Genomic DNA, 16,122 nt, shown 5'->3' on the forward strand with positions numbered 1-16,122 from the left:
TTAGAGCAACCTTGAAGTCCGGGAATTTGTTGGTGTATAGTTACTATAGTAACAGAACGTACACCTGCGTATTATACTTTTGATGGAATGAAAACTCATCGGATGAAACCCAATTTTACACACGTTTATTAAAGCTTTCTCAATACAACTCATTAATCTTCATTAGCACAACCTCAGATTCCTCCCCACAGTACAAATAAATCCACGAAGCTGGCGAATCCTTGTAAGGATGTCGACATCCGGACTTCACAACCTTTTCATTATTACTTTTACAAACGATGGTGTCTCATAATGTTACAAACATTTTTTTTTTTTTTTTTTTTGTTTACGCGATGATACAATGCCGGCATTGGAAGATATCGCTTACATTGAATGCAATGTAATAATTATACATATATAAAATAGAACATTTTGGAGATAACGCTCAGATCTGTACAACCGAGAAATTATACATTTACTGTGTATATATAGTATGTATATATATATATAATATATCTCTATTCACGTAAATCTATATAAATGTACATACACGTTAGTTTGTATTATTCTTATACATATGCTTACAGGCTGTCGCGCAAATCTCGCGATGAATATTAGGATAGTTGGTCGCATGAAGATAAACAAATAAAATTGTATACCATGATGAAAATGAAACATGAAAATGATATGCTAGTAAGATAAGAGAAAGAAATACAGAGAAATATAGCAACAGTAACAAAAAAGACAATCGACGTGATACGTGATGACGAGACTTATGAAGCAAGAAAAAAAAATAAAAATGAATTCGGAGATTCAATAGACAGGATGTGCTGCATTGTCATATGCACACTTAGCAATTACTCAGTGTATCATCGTTCCTATAATCAAGGAACAACCGTGCATTCTTACAACGTATTGATGACATAATTAGAATGCTCCCAAAAGTAGTTTGAAAATTTCACACTGTACTTTTAGAAAATATTACTAATCCTATATTATTTATTAAGAATAAATAAGATAATTTTACTCAAATATTACTATACATATTAATTATATCGCTGATAAAAAAATTGCATTAAAGAAATTGAATCGAATAATATATAAATCTTTTAGTTTTGAAAACCTTTTCTACAAATACAGTGGAAATTATTCAAATCATGTAACAACTATCCTGAGAAACAATCTGTACAGAATATATTAAACTCGTTTGATACTGCATAACAGCTTAGCATAAAACGTCTTGTGATATTTACACCTACTTATGTCACTATGTCGCTCACTTTCTCAATTAATTTGCTTATTATAATTATCCTAAGAGTATGCATTATTAATATCATTACATCAACATCCTATGTTTTACTTTTATATTTTGATTAATACGTAACCTTGGTTTATCATTTTTGATAAAGGACGCGTTTTGTTTTCAGTTTCACCAAATTCAAGTCACTATTGACGATATCGTACTATTAATATTTTTACAAATGATATTATATGGTATCGATAATTAACATTTGCAATGTGCATCCCTCATATTTACAACATTCTCTAATTAAAAACTTTTACATATCTATTGTTTCTTGTCATAAATAATATATCATTATGCTATGACACTCATATTATTCCTCATCAGTTTTTTTTGGCATAGGAACCTTTTCGACGCACGCATTATCGAGCTTCTTTCTAATCAACTTCTTCTAATACTGATCGTTTTTTTAATTATGCGGATACAATTCATTTTCGATCGCAGCCCTAACATACTTTTTAATGTAGCATACAAACACATGAACATGTGCACTCATAGTGAAACAGATATAGCAAGATCATAAAATTAATTAAAATTAGTCACATGAAAGTATACTGATTTTAAACGTAAAAACAGTAATTTAAAAAGATCCATGGAAAAATAAGATGATCGACATGTCTGGAGCATATGATCAGTTTATAAATGATTTTTACAAATTCAAAATATTTCCATTTAATCTACGCTAAATTAATTGATATATTTACTTAACATTTAATTTATTACCTTGCTATATCTCTTTTACTAAAATATGCGTCATATTTGAAGATCACCCTGTTTATTAACTGTTAGAAAATAGCAGTGCCAGTTGACATATTACTCGTATTTTTGTTGCACTGCATATAATCTTAAAAGCGTTTATGGTGAAATATTATATCATTTCAAGCTTTACAATTTGTTCGATAACTAATATTTTAATAATTCATTCATAATAATAACAACATCAGTTGTCTTAGTCACTCACTTAGAGTTGCACATTATGATTGAGAATCTCATATTTATTAAATTTTTCGGCAATTTCATTCTAGATATTAGAATACAAACAAGATTTTAATAAGTAGAATAATACCTATAGCTGCCTTTTTTATATTTCCCTTCATATGCATATTTCGATTAGATGATAGTGCAAAATTTCATAAAACACCGATAAAATCATCCACTTTCCTCAGAAGGTAGCTGCAAATGTTTCAAGACACAAAATCATGTCTCGTTACATAAAATGCTTCTACAAAATTGTATAATTTACGAATTAATACATAATTACAGATCTTTATATACAAACATACAGTCTCGTCATGGAATGGTATGACAATATATATGTAGGTGTGTGTGTGTATATATATTATCATTTAATTTAAATACCCCTATAACTTCTTTAAAACTATAATACAACCATTAGACTAAAATTTCATATTACTGGCGGACATTGAACAATGTCAATGATGACGAAGAACAAACATCGTTATTAAAATTCAACAAGTGAAATCGTCGATTCGATTTACACAAGTTCAAAAAATATAAATGCTTTTCGTAAAAAGATTTTTAATTTATATGATCGCGTACCAAATACCACAAATAGGTTAATGATTATAAAGATGAGATCAAACGATCGATAAAGATAAAGAATAAACATGATCGCTACATATTTCCTTTGTTATAGATTTCGAGAGCACAAGCAGACTTAAAAATGAAAATAACGAACAGATGAACATAAATGTCTACAGAAAGAAGCTCAGTTCAACGCGTGACTGTTTCTACGTCTTAGGAACACTCTACTGTTAACTGGATAAACTCTGGTTAACAGTATTAATGAGCTGCCAAGAGCTAATTCAACAGGAGCTTGTCGACCACCAGGCAATCTAATGAAAACAGTAGCTACAGCAGCTACTCCATCGTCAGTAGGCTCAACTGCTACCGGTCTAACATCACTGTGAAAGCTAACTAATTTATTACGTCTGCTTTTCCGTTGAGGCGAGCTTGCATTACAATCGTTACCATCTCGGTCATAAATGATAGTAGCCGATGCGAATGGTCTTTTAGCCATATGCAACATCTCGACAACATGCCTTCTCCGCGCTCTACGAACATCCGCCGCCTGTTTCGCTTTCCACGCGACTACGCAACCAGCTAAAAATAAGAAAAAACAAGAGAAAAACACAGAAAAAAAGACGAACAAATCGATGTGAAGTTGATCCTGTCGAAAGAAGATCATCCCGTAAGCAGCACGACCACTGATTTCCGGATGTACAGGATCAATCGCCCTCAATGCGATATGAAATTTCGTTTCGTGAAGTTCATGTTTGTCCTGTGGCAATGTTAAGACCAACCGATTCGTAAGGTTTCTAACAACCAAGAACGTGTTTCTATTCTCGATTGTTAAAAACGTAGCCAAGCCGTTTGCGTAGCGTTCCATTACAATGTACTGAGGACCGGTATTCCAAGTTGGTTCGGTAGTAGTGCCGTTCATAGCAAATGAAAACGTATTATGAGGATGGAATTCGACAATTTTCATTTGACTACGAGTTTGTTTATCTAACCATATATTATGTGGATCCTTACGCCATATAAATCTGCTATCCAATTCGACCTATAGGCAATTTCTGGTTAGAAGATATCTAATATTTAATGCCTCATAAATAGAAGAAGTATTTTAAACCCATACATCTTGATATCCAGTTGATGAATTTAATGTAACAACGAAAGAATCATCCCGAGGACTAAGAAATAGGTCTAAAGCCCCTTGAGTTACATCCACCATGACTCTAATATCGACATTCATAAAACGTGGTTGTACCATATAAAATACCGTTTGGCCAGGATTCAATGGTTTGGGTTTCATTTTACATTCATCTGTAATTAGTGAAAATAATCAATTTTTACATCTGAATACGCGAGGATCAATAAAAGGAAGTATATAATTCATCAATGGAAAAGTACAAACCATAAGATCCTCCTGATATAATAAGATGTTGCGATTTAAAGAAAATAGTATTTAATTAAAATATATAATATAATAATATAACAAATGCATAGCAGACAGATTTAGAAAATGTGATAGAATTTTTATATTAGAATATTTTTAAAATAAAATAATCATAAAATAATATGATGATAAAACTATGGCATAAACCTGTTAAATAACCTACCTATTAATTTAGAATCAAAACACATCTTGTTGTCAACTGTTACAGTTTTATAACACTGATGACCCATAGTTGGTGTACCAGCATAATTTTCTTTACATTTACTGCATTGCACCATCCAGCATGGTGAGCCACCAGTGTTTGTACCCTTCATGGGTCCACTGGTACAAGTTGGGTCACTTTCTGTATTATTACCACAATTACACTTTTCTCCTGTTACAGGATCACAAGTGAATCCGTGTCCATGACATTCACAACTAGAAAAATATATTTTTTACATAATACGTAGAATTGTAAGTACATCTAGTGTAATAGAATACAAGTAACAAAGTTCATATAATAATACTAACGGTCGACATACGTCACGAAGATCTTCTGTTCCCCTGAAATAACCAGTCATACATTCCCCACATTTGTCACCTTTCGTATTATTTCCACAATTTACGCATTTTGCTTTAGCTACAGGGCCTTCAACTAATTGCTTTTTTAATAATTCTATAGACATCTTATCAATTGAATTTGGATCCTATAGAAAAATGATATTTTCGTTTCTAAAAACGTCGATATTTATTCTTATATTTATATATAGTTGCAGTTTCAGTATGAAGAATAAATTACCGGTACAGTCATGCTTTCATTAATACATATTCGAGTATGCCCATTGCAATACTCAAGACATGGAACACATTGTCCATTGTCCGCTGGATTTCCAACAAACAAAGGCAAACATTTGTCACATTGTGGTCCCATAGTGTTATTATGGCACTCTAAGCAAACATCTAATCTATCTGGGCCGGCACAATTGCTGTGACCATTACACTGGCACTGAATTGAACAATTGGCACCTACATAACCAAAGTCACAACGACAAACATTTGGTTCTATACACGTTCCTCTAACGCAACCTTGCATACACATCGGAACACAAATTTTTCTAAAAGGAAAAAAAAAGTATAAATTATGTATATGCATAATAAAAATGTTATAAATATAAGATATATAAACAAATAATTCAAAATTCATACTTGGACCTTACCTCCCAAATTCATTAAATGATGATGGGCTGAAATAAATATAAAATAATTAATAAATTATCTATGCAATAAAATTAATGAAAAAAGAAACAAAAGTTACGTTTCAGTTTTATATCCGTCGCCACACATGCATTCGAACCCTTCCTCTAAATCGAAACATTTTTCACTTTTTGGAGAGCACGTATGGTGTCCGTTCGTACATTCATTTTCTGGTGGACATCTTACATAGTGCCAAGAAAATACTGGTTTTGATATTACATTCGGGATTAGCATTGTAACATTATCTAGGATTCCCAAAGACTCTAAATAACATAGAAGTGGTATGAATGCTGTAATTTTCAGACGAATTACTAAACATTAAATACTACATATTATATTTGCTTACGTGGTTCAGTTTGAGGAAATTGTTGATCGTATAACATTCCACATGTTCCACCAGCTGGATGGTCTGCTGGTGCTTCAAGAGAGCCTTCTGTACATATTCCTTGTCCAGTTATATTAGCTGAATCCAGAGAACACCACCCGCAATGCGAGTGTTTCAAACATGTACTGCATTGTTTAAAAACTGAACATGGTTCAGGACAATGATCCATATCGGAACTACGTAATACTAGTCCACATACACCGCCAGCACAGTATAGAGGTTGATATGACGGAGAAATGCACTACGATTTGTTAATTGATTGTAAGATTTCAGATAATTAGTTCCAGTTTCTCAAAATGATATATTTACTTCATTAAGCTGCGTCGACCATCTACATTCCCGCCAACCACCTTCGGCCCCCGTGCCTTTTAGACAACTTCTACAATCTTTATGATCAGCGCATCGTTTTTCACATTGCGTACTTCCCATTTTAATACTTGATCGTTCAAAAATGTCATCTGGTACACAATTCCAATCGTATACGGGTTCTCCCGTTACTGCAAGTCCTAATTCCGCTATAAATGTTTTGAAAAATTATTAAGAATCATCTAAAAACTATTAAGTACTTTGCATTTTTTGATATTTTTTTAAGACTCACATGTTTTTAAAACCTGCCTTGTCCACACGCAACCTTCAAGGCTATTACATTTTTCACAGTCACTTGCTGGACATTGTCGCTCTCCACATTGATTTACATCTGTTACCGATATTTGTCTAATATTGCATTTATTTAATTCGTCGCAATCTTTTTCGGACGGTATGCACTTTCCATTTGGACAGTTTGTACACCATTTGCATACTGGCTCGTCATTTTGATAATATGGCCATTCTGCTAAACATTCTGTGCAAGTTTTAAAATTTTGACATTTTCTACTGACCATCCATTCTGAATTACAGAAAATTCCATTTGATCGTTGAGCTTGTGTAACGTTAATATCACATCTAAAACAGATATTTTTGTCATATAGTTGAAATCACTTATAAATTTGTTCACCGAAATATAAAAATTTACCTGTCATCTTTATTAATTGATACTTCATTAGAGAAACAAAATGAAGCATTTTTTCCACTAATTGTGATAACAGAACAAAAGGAACATCCAAAATATTTTCTGCAAGTGATTTTGTCTGTCCAAAGATTACACAGATCTTCTGGTATGCTTATAAGTGTGACATGGCTTTTAATTCCACCATCAAAACCACCAACTACATATACAGCGTTAGATTCTGGATCAGCATGAGTCATTGCATGAGCATATGCTGGTGGTGGTGGACTTCCAATAACTTCCATGTCTTTTGTTATTAAACGAATCCATAAATTACATGAATATTTATAAGCAATTAATGAATCAGAAGTATTATGTGGATTTTGACGACCACCAAATATTACCATATATTCATCAGTAGTGACAGCAGAATGAAGAAATCTAGCTTGTGGCTGTAATAAAATGTTATTTTTATTAACAAGAAAAAACTAAATAATAATTGATGAAATATTTACTTACCAAACTACTTCCATCAGTAAGATCATCATCAAATGGTGGAAGTACAGACCACGTGCGAGTTTTATAATTCAATGCATATAATTTATTAGAAATAAATGTTCGATTTATCGCATAAGTGTATCCACCAAAAATGTAAAAACTATCTGATTTGCTATGATATACAGTTGAATGACCATATACTCCTAATGGTCCATTTCCAATTGTATTTATTGTATCCCAAGCTTCGGTTTCTAAATTAAATTCCCATACTGTATCGAGGTAACCATACTTAGGACTAAATCCTCCAATTAATATTAGACTTTCTGATTCTCCATTTCTACGCAAAGTTAGCGTATGTCCCGCCAAAAGTGGTGGTTCTCTCTTAAATTCATCCTGTATAATTTGCATCCACCTCTGATTTTGCAAACTAAATTTCCAAAAGTCGCTTAAAGTGTTATTCGATAATCCTTGAATATCTTCTTGTTTCATTGACAAACCACCATAGACATATATTTGTTGCCTACTATGGACTATTTCAGTTGCATGGAAATATCTACCTTGAGGCATTGTTGCCTCTGAAGTCGATTCTACTGTAATAGGCATCCATGTATTATTTTTAGTATCAAAAAGTCTAATATCATTTAAAGGACCATGACTAAGAGAGTATCCCCCAAACATCCATAAACTACCCCTTCTATCAGCAACCAATGTATGGCCAAACCGCGGTAAAGTTTTTCTCAGATGGTCTAAATGATCGGCTAAGTATTCGGAGTTAAACAGCTCAGTAAAAATTAACTGATGTTCTTTAATCTTAACTGAACAATCACGTCCTCCATAACCAGATGTACAAACGCAACGCCCGTAACCTTTATCGCAAATTCCTTGTTTCTTGGATGAAGTGCAATTATTAGGGCATATTTCGATATCACAGCTGATTCCTACAAAACCAGCTTTACATAAACAATTACCATTACGGCATTCTCGATTTCCAGGGCAGTCATTACATGTCATTATCAAGTAACTTGCATTGAAACCTTCTACTTCGTCCAATTGTTTATAATGAACAGTAAGAAATCCAGACTTAGCTTCTACAGTAACAGGATAATCTGTACTTTCTGTACAGTAAACACCTAAAAGTTGACTCTGGTGACTAGTCGATGATGAAACAAATTGAGGAAGTCCATCATATACATAAACACTATTTTCTTGGCAACTAACATTAATATCATCATGTATAGTAAATTGTATGACACTTTGAGTTCCTGAGAGCATGTTGTCTGATGAAAGATCTGTTTTTGGACTTACTATCCAAAGACACTCTCTTGTTGGAGAATCTCCAAGGTGACTTTCCCATAATGATAACTGTGAGTGTCTGCTGCCAAGACCTTGTTTGCCGTTTCCTTCTCCCCCAAGCATACCTCGAGACATACAACCATAGTAACACATTCCGCCATCTCTTGGATCACCGTAATAGCCTTTTTTACAACGTTGACACATATCTCCTTGTGTATTATCACGGCAGAAGCATATACCAGTTTGCCGATCACAGATGCCTAAATCTTTGTCTCCATGCTCATTGCAATTACACTTTCTGCATCCAAGAGGTGTCGTAGCATTACCATAACTGCCTGCTTTACATTTTTCACAATATGTACCATTAGTCCAATCTTGACACTTATCACAAATACCTGGACCTTGTAAGCAAGTGGAATGATTATAACAACCACAATTTGTTCTACAATCTGGCCCTGTCCAGCCAAGGTTACATTCACATTTATAGTCAGGTGCTTCACTACAGTAACCATTTACACATTTCTCATAACAAGTCTTGGTACAGTTTTCTTTGCCATCTCCATTGAAACCTCTTTTACACTGACAGCTAAAACTACCATGAGTATTTGTGCATACTGCATTGGGATGACAATCATGCAAACCCAAATCACATTCGTCGACATCTGGACATTGAGCGTATGCCCAACCAGATTCATCCGTTTCTAAAGTGGTATTTTGATATTCATTGATGACTAAACTACAATTGACGTGCGGCTGATTAAAATCTCCTTGTACACATGCTCCTATAATAGGGTTTTCTAAACTGTAACACCACCCACAACTTAATGAGTGTAAGCAGTTTGAGCAGTTTGTGTGTCGACTACAGCTTTTGCATTGATCATTGCCTGTTAAAGATGATCCAGACCTTGATGTTACTCCCATTAAACCAGCTTGATCCATCCATTCTCGACACAAACCAAATTGATATTCAGATGTATATACCGAAAAAGAAAAACATTCCTGCGTGGCCTCACACCAGACGCATCTTCCACGCTCATCTAAACATTGTGTACAATTTGAACGTTGTCTACAAGGAATTGGACATTGATCAAAACTAATAACTGCATTAGGCAGTCTACCTATCCTTGCACAACGAGCTTCCTCTGTCCACCATTCACACAAATTACTACCAACACAAGATTCACATGAAATATAATTAGAACAATTAGCACAAGCTGAAGGAGTGATAGTTAAATAATGCCACTCGCGAATAGGATTCCCATCTTCGTCCCACTCTACATCAACTACACAACTTTCCATTTCGTTAATTGAGCGTGAGAGACATTTATTGATGATATCACACCAGCCACACGAAGAATCAGTTAAACAGTGAAGGCAATTTTTATATTGATGGCAAGAACCATTTTGAAATGGCTCAAGATATTCAAATGTAAATACTTTTGGATTCTCTGTTTTTTTGTTGTGAGTAATTTCCATTTTACTAGCATATGCATAACTTGTAGTAACCATTCTTTTCGATTCGAAATCTAATAAATATCTTCCTGGCAACAACATCATTTGATGTCCATCTGGCCATTTTGTTGGAATACATTGCGATGTCTCGGCAGTTAAATTTGCAACTAATTCCTAAACAAATTTAATGAAAGAATTTATATTCTATATTAACATACCATAAAGCAATTTAAATTGTTAAATTAAATAAAAAATAGATGTGCAATTTACCAATTCCTGAGGATCATCGCTTCTTGATACATGTAAAGTTGCACTATTATAACTGACACAAATTTTTAAATGCTCCACTGTGCTATCCCAAAAAGATTGCGGTGGTCTGAGAAAGCCAATTAATCTAGCAATCATTTCTCCTCCAAGTGCTGATTCTGTTTTTGCTCCTTGCATAGATGGAACATTAAAATCTACAGTAGTGGCATTAACTATCGTTACCGAGTCAGGCTGACTAAAGTTTACTGGGGGTTTATACTTTAAAAATGTCAATCCAGGCCTTTTATCCATTTCTCGACATTCTTCAACTTTCATAATTTCTGTGCCCTTCGGACCCCACCATCCAGGTATTTGTGACGGTGTATCGTCTCGAAGACCACAAACACCATAATTATCATCTTTATGATGACAACGTGCATTCTGTACACACCACGTACAAGTTCCGCGATTTAGCTTATTCGACACAGATTTTTTTCCACGTGCAGTTGTACCCCATCCTCCACCAGGTTGGCCATGTATTAAACAAGAATGACAATCTCCAAGTGCAGGACAAACGCCTAGACAACGCGTCGTTTGAAGATTTGTTGTACAGTTACTACCAATAGTTCTGCCATAACATATCTAAAATAAATCAAACATTTTTGATATTAAATATTCATTACATAAAAAATAGTAGTTACGTTTTCTACATTAGGAAGATACCTCGTCTGCTGAACACCAACCACATTCTGGATTAGCTGTGCATTCCATCAAACTTTTATGCCTTGAACAAATTTGTTCAGGTTCTATATTATCTTCATCTCCTGGTGCAAGCATTGGCGGTAATGTATATGCAAGCAAATCTGCATTTACGTTTCCATGATAACCACCGACTAATAGCAATGTATTTCCATTCCGCACGTCTGCTGCATGTGCAAATACTCCCTGTTGTTTTGGATAACGAGAATCTAGGATATTATAATAAAAGTTTTAAGATGAAAATAATTAAGATTTTGCTTGATTTTTATTTTAACTATTAAAGTTTCCATTTACCTTTGTCATTTAAACCTAGTACATCATGGCTTACCCAAGCATGACAGCCTAAGTGATAAAGATACATCTGATTATCATAACAAATTTCTTCTTTATTATGTCTATGAGAATATCCGCCAAATACAACTAGATAATTCCCTGAAAAAATTTTTAATAGAATTTAATATGTACTGCTTTGTGATTTATTTAATAACAATTACAATAAAGACATATAATTACCTATAATATTACAAGTGTGAAATGCCCGTTCTCTTGGAACATAAGTATCTCTCAAGTGTGCTCTCGGATAATGAATTTCAGACCAAACTTTTTTGTCAAGTTGAAATACAAACATTCTATCTGATAATTTACTGAATCGAGCTACACTGGCTACTACTCCTCCATAAACTAACAAAGAATTAGTAGCATGATGATACACAGTGGAATGTGCAACTACACGTACATCTAATTCTTTACCACCTCGGGGGTGTACTTCTTTCCATCTTTCCGTGGTTGCTGTGGGATCAGCTAGAATTGAAACAAATTTAATACAAAATATTTTTCTTTTCTTTTTTGTATAATAAAATAATAATAAAGATAATATAATAATAATAATAATTATTATTATTATTATTATTATATTACATAATAATTATAAATAATAAATATGCTTTGTTCAATAAACTTACATAAATTTAATTCAATCTTGTACAAACTCGACGAAAATTCACCATCAACTGTACTACCACCAAAAAGATAAATATAATTATTTGCTAAAGTAAGAGTATGCCTTGTTAATTGCGGTGGATAAAATGGAGAATCTTTTGCTCGTAATGTCCAGGTGCGTGTGTTAACATTGTAATGCCACAGTTCATTAGATAAAGAACCATCTTGTACTTTCCCCCCATATATAACAAAACCACCTACCAATTATATAATTTGTAAATCATACTATAATTGTGTTAATTCTTCTTTTCATATTTTGAATAGGTGTACGACTGACCGTCATATCTACAAGCTGCGTGACCATATCGCGGGCTTGGTGTGGGTAATTTATCAATTGATGATTTAGTAGACTCATTTTTTGCCTTAGATTCTTGAGCATAAATGTTGTCTCTAATAGAATCTTCTGCACTTTGTTCTTCCCAATTTAATACATCACTTTTTATATGAAATTTTTGATAGGGATTTAGGTTCTCAAGATTTCTACGATGTCTAATGTAACAGTAAGTAAATAGAAAAATAGCATTAACTGCGAATTAACATTATATTAATATTCAGTAATTATATTGTGCATCTTATTTTTTACCTTGTAGTTTGCGCATATCGAGGTCTAGGACGTCTAGAATGTTTTCTCCTAAGGTCATCATTTCTTTCTATCCTAACTGTACTTTTACTTGTTTCACTATTTCTGCCTTCATGAATTTTTTCTTCACGATCTTTACGATCTGCACTTCTAAATTTTGACCAGTCACGTCCATTTTCTGTATTTCCAAGATTACGTGAACTAAAAGTATTATTGTCTTTAATGCTAGAAAGTACTTTCCACATAAGGGACGATTTACGAAGACCATATAATTCTTTTTCATCTGCATCTGTTCGTTTTAATTCAGTAGCAAGAAGCATAGGATCCAAATATTCTGCAGATGAGATGCCTTCTGTTTTAAACATACATGGTAAATAATTTTATAATACAGCATATATTCAAATATTTGTAATTATAATAAGTATATTTAGTATTTTCTGTTTACCTAGTTCATTACCATACTCGTCTTCCCATTGACTTGCGCTAAATCGATACACTTCTAAATTACTGAGTATATAATTCAAATCATAGCCACCAAACACATAAAGAGAATCAGTTTCTTTTATATAAACTGCAGTATGTGCTGCTCGTGGTCTTAATCCACCCTCTGAATGAGAAAGCCAGTGCCATCTATTTATCATATTTAATAATTAGTAAATACTAACTAATAGTGTTATATTTAATGTAATAATATATTTAGTAACAAACTTGTTGCCCTCAGGATGAGTTCTGTGTAATGAACAAGATTGTCCTGAGTATCCATTTTGACAGTCACATCGTTTTAAACCACACTCTCCATTATAACTACAATTATTTGGACAAAGAGCTCTGGAGCAATCTCTGCCACCCCAATCATTTTCACAAAAGCAAGTATTATCAATACATTTTCCATGATTTGTACAATTATTTGAACAATTTGTAACTGAAAATTCTGCATGGAAGCCATCCAAAACATAATTTGTATCACTGTATAAGAGTATTAACATCTATAAAAGAGAAAAGAAAGTTACTATATTTTTTAATAATTATAAAATACGAAAGACTTCAAATTTACATACATAACCAGATGATGATGTCACTTGTTGTGGTTCTGTTTTTCCACTGAAACTACCTAGGAGTGGAGATCGAAAAGAATCTCCATCATAAACAAAAACATAATCATAACTACATTCTGTTCCCATGGTACGAAAACTTAAAGTGATAAACTGACGGCTATTATTTGCTGCAAAATATATACATCAAACCATTATAAGAAAAACAATAAAGAAATATTCTTACAAATATCATATTAAATTTTGTACCTTTTATAAGCCATTCACAATGCGAATCTTGAGTATAATTTGAGCCCAAAGGTCCATCACTAATGATCCCCCAAGAATCAGTAAAAACTTTCCTAGTTTTATCACATGGAATTTGTTTTGGAGATGTCTGCGGAGCTAATTCGAAGCCCCGCAACAGGCAACTCCATATTGTAATCCATAGTGTGGTGGACAAGACCCACCCCATTACAATATATTCGCCTCACTGCTGCTTGATAAAGTAAAACTCATCATCTACGTTCATTGGTCTGTTTTTTGAATAAGTCAGTTGTAAAAAGCTCATATAAAGGGTCATATCTGAAAGAATATGCTTTTTGTTATTTCAATTATTAATAGCATATAACATAGTTTTTATTTATTAAATATAATGTTCTTTTTTTATATAACAAGAAAATAATAATTATTATTATTATCGGACAGATAATTTTGCATGATTTATTATTAGAACAAAAACAATTGTATGCTCATGTAATTGTATATATATGTTTTTCCTTGAAACCATCACTATATCATATAAAAAATACAGAAAGGCAATAATATATATATGTATTTTAGTTTACTAATAAATTAAATATAAAATTAAGAATTGAATGAAAAAAATTAAATTAAATTATTATCAATGGTATGCAATAAAACTTTTTTATCATAGTTGTTTATACAAACATTTATTAGCCAGTATTGTTAGTTCTGTATTATAAAAACAGTCTTAAATCACATCACAGTGCTCAAGTATATCGTATCACAGTCACGTTGTACAATAATCATGCAAGCGTCAAACATATCGTGACTAGAACTTTACACGCTTATTAAATAAAAAAAGTTAAAACAAATATTGATTCATAAATACTCTAGTCTAAAATTTGTAACAAGTAACAAGACAACAAAACACTAATTTTTATCAATGGAAACAAAATCAAGAATAACATTCTTTAACTAAATAGATACGATAGAACTTCAGCTGCGATTGAATCAAAACATTATGTACATACACACACATACACGTCAGAAAAATCTGCACCGTGCTATACTTTGAACAGTTGCATTCTCTGAACGCCAGTTATTTTGAAAATATGTATCCCGATTATCGTGACTCAGATATTGTTATGACAAACCGATAAGCAGTAAAATAAATGTGCAAATACAAACAGACAAGAATTATCGTGTAAACTCTGTTCAGCCTCGCCTGTTGACACCTTAGCTGTCTCTGCATACGAGGTCAGGGTGGGGGCTCTTCAACCGCCATTAAATTCCCCTCGTTTCGAATGCGGTCTCAATATTCGAAAGTTTCCAGGGACACTTCGATTGAAAAAACGCCATACAAAATCGCTTTCCGTCATAGGTTCAATTTGGTTCAATTCATGCCCACGTGACGTTGATCAAGTCGCTTATATATATTTTCGCAATAAAATTAAATCATTCTTTTATAGAATTTTTACACGTTTGCTCCTTATAATATCAAGATGTAACGTAGAGATGGATGATTTTTTTGTTGAATACTTAATTGTATTAAAAGTAGACGCGTGGTAATTTTTTTTGTAGATATGAAACATTGAAAAATAATAAACCGGATTCAAAACTGAATACACAAGTAAATTGTTGTTATTAATAAATGTCTAACTCTTTTTTTAAATATTTTATGATTTATAATCTAAATATATTAATTATATTTGGTCTAAAATTATCATACTTTTTGCTTTATGAAAGAGGTATTTATGGTCGAGTTATGTTTCAAAACTATAAAAAAGTAAAAGAGACAATACTCATATATATATATATATGTATATATACATACATACATACATGCATATATGCGCACTTAATGACATTATTGATTTTTTATAATTCCATGCATAATTTTCGTAAATTTAGCAAAACATTAGGTAGGAATTGTTTTGTGAGGACAGAGAGAGGAGACGTTTTAGTGGAATTTTTGTAGTAATAAATTTAATTAAAGATTAGTTGTAAACTTTAATTTTCGAAAACTAGCGTTCTTCATGAGTATCTATTGTAAATATTCATAATTTATTCTTTTAAATTTTATTCCAGAAAGAAATAAATTGTTACAATAGTAATTGCATTCACATTTAAATAATTTACATCACAAAAATAGT

General features: G+C 32.6%; 1 protein-coding gene across 5 annotated transcripts; it reads right to left on the minus strand.

The window, feature by feature from the left end:
- Positions 1-103: 103 nt before the first annotated feature.
- LOC100647485 (multiple epidermal growth factor-like domains protein 8) lies at positions 104-15,565 on the minus strand. Of its 5 annotated transcripts, none has more exons than XM_012319166.3 (25): positions 15,011-15,565; positions 13,994-14,308; positions 13,751-13,914; positions 13,401-13,678; positions 13,138-13,322; positions 12,696-13,044; positions 12,390-12,601; positions 12,076-12,309; positions 11,627-11,914; positions 11,408-11,545; positions 11,078-11,322; positions 10,379-10,996; positions 7,385-10,282; positions 6,893-7,317; positions 6,479-6,822; positions 6,190-6,395; positions 5,842-6,121; positions 5,557-5,758; positions 5,459-5,485; positions 5,041-5,356; positions 4,773-4,948; positions 4,426-4,679; positions 4,221-4,232; positions 3,942-4,129; positions 104-3,866 (listed from the first exon to the last, which is right to left on the minus strand). In XM_012319166.3, exons 2-25 carry the CDS (start codon positions 14,196-14,198, stop codon positions 3,012-3,014), a joined length of 9,099 nt encoding a protein of 3,032 aa, XP_012174556.1. In that variant the 5' UTR covers positions 14,199-14,308; positions 15,011-15,565; the 3' UTR covers positions 104-3,011. The 5 variants fall into 5 exon arrangements, with proteins under 5 accessions (XP_012174556.1, XP_012174557.1, XP_012174559.1 ...); XM_012319167.3 differs by having other exon boundaries at positions 15,001-15,565; XM_012319169.3 differs by lacking the exon at positions 15,011-15,565 and adding an exon at positions 14,675-14,978.
- Positions 15,566-16,122: the final 557 nt, after the last annotated feature.

The sequence above is a fragment of the Bombus terrestris genome, chromosome 3, assembly GCF_910591885.1.
Source record: "Bombus terrestris chromosome 3, iyBomTerr1.2, whole genome shotgun sequence".
NCBI classification, from domain to species: Eukaryota; Metazoa; Arthropoda; class Insecta; order Hymenoptera; family Apidae; genus Bombus; species Bombus terrestris.

What these genes read in the sequence shown, in the direction of transcription:
- LOC100647485 (XM_012319166.3), bottom strand. Translation starts at nt 14,198, where the DNA reads ATGGGGTGGGTCTTGTCCACCACACTATGGATTACAATATGGAGTTGC. An exon ending in TCACACTTGTAATATTATAG is followed by an intron (nt 11,546 to 11,626) that starts GTAATTATATGT and finishes AAATTTTTTCAG; the next exon opens with GGAATTATCTAGTTGTATTT. An exon ending in TCAATTAATAAAGATGACAG is followed by an intron (nt 6,823 to 6,892) that starts GTAAATTTTTAT and finishes TATCTGTTTTAG; the next exon opens with ATGTGATATTAACGTTACAC.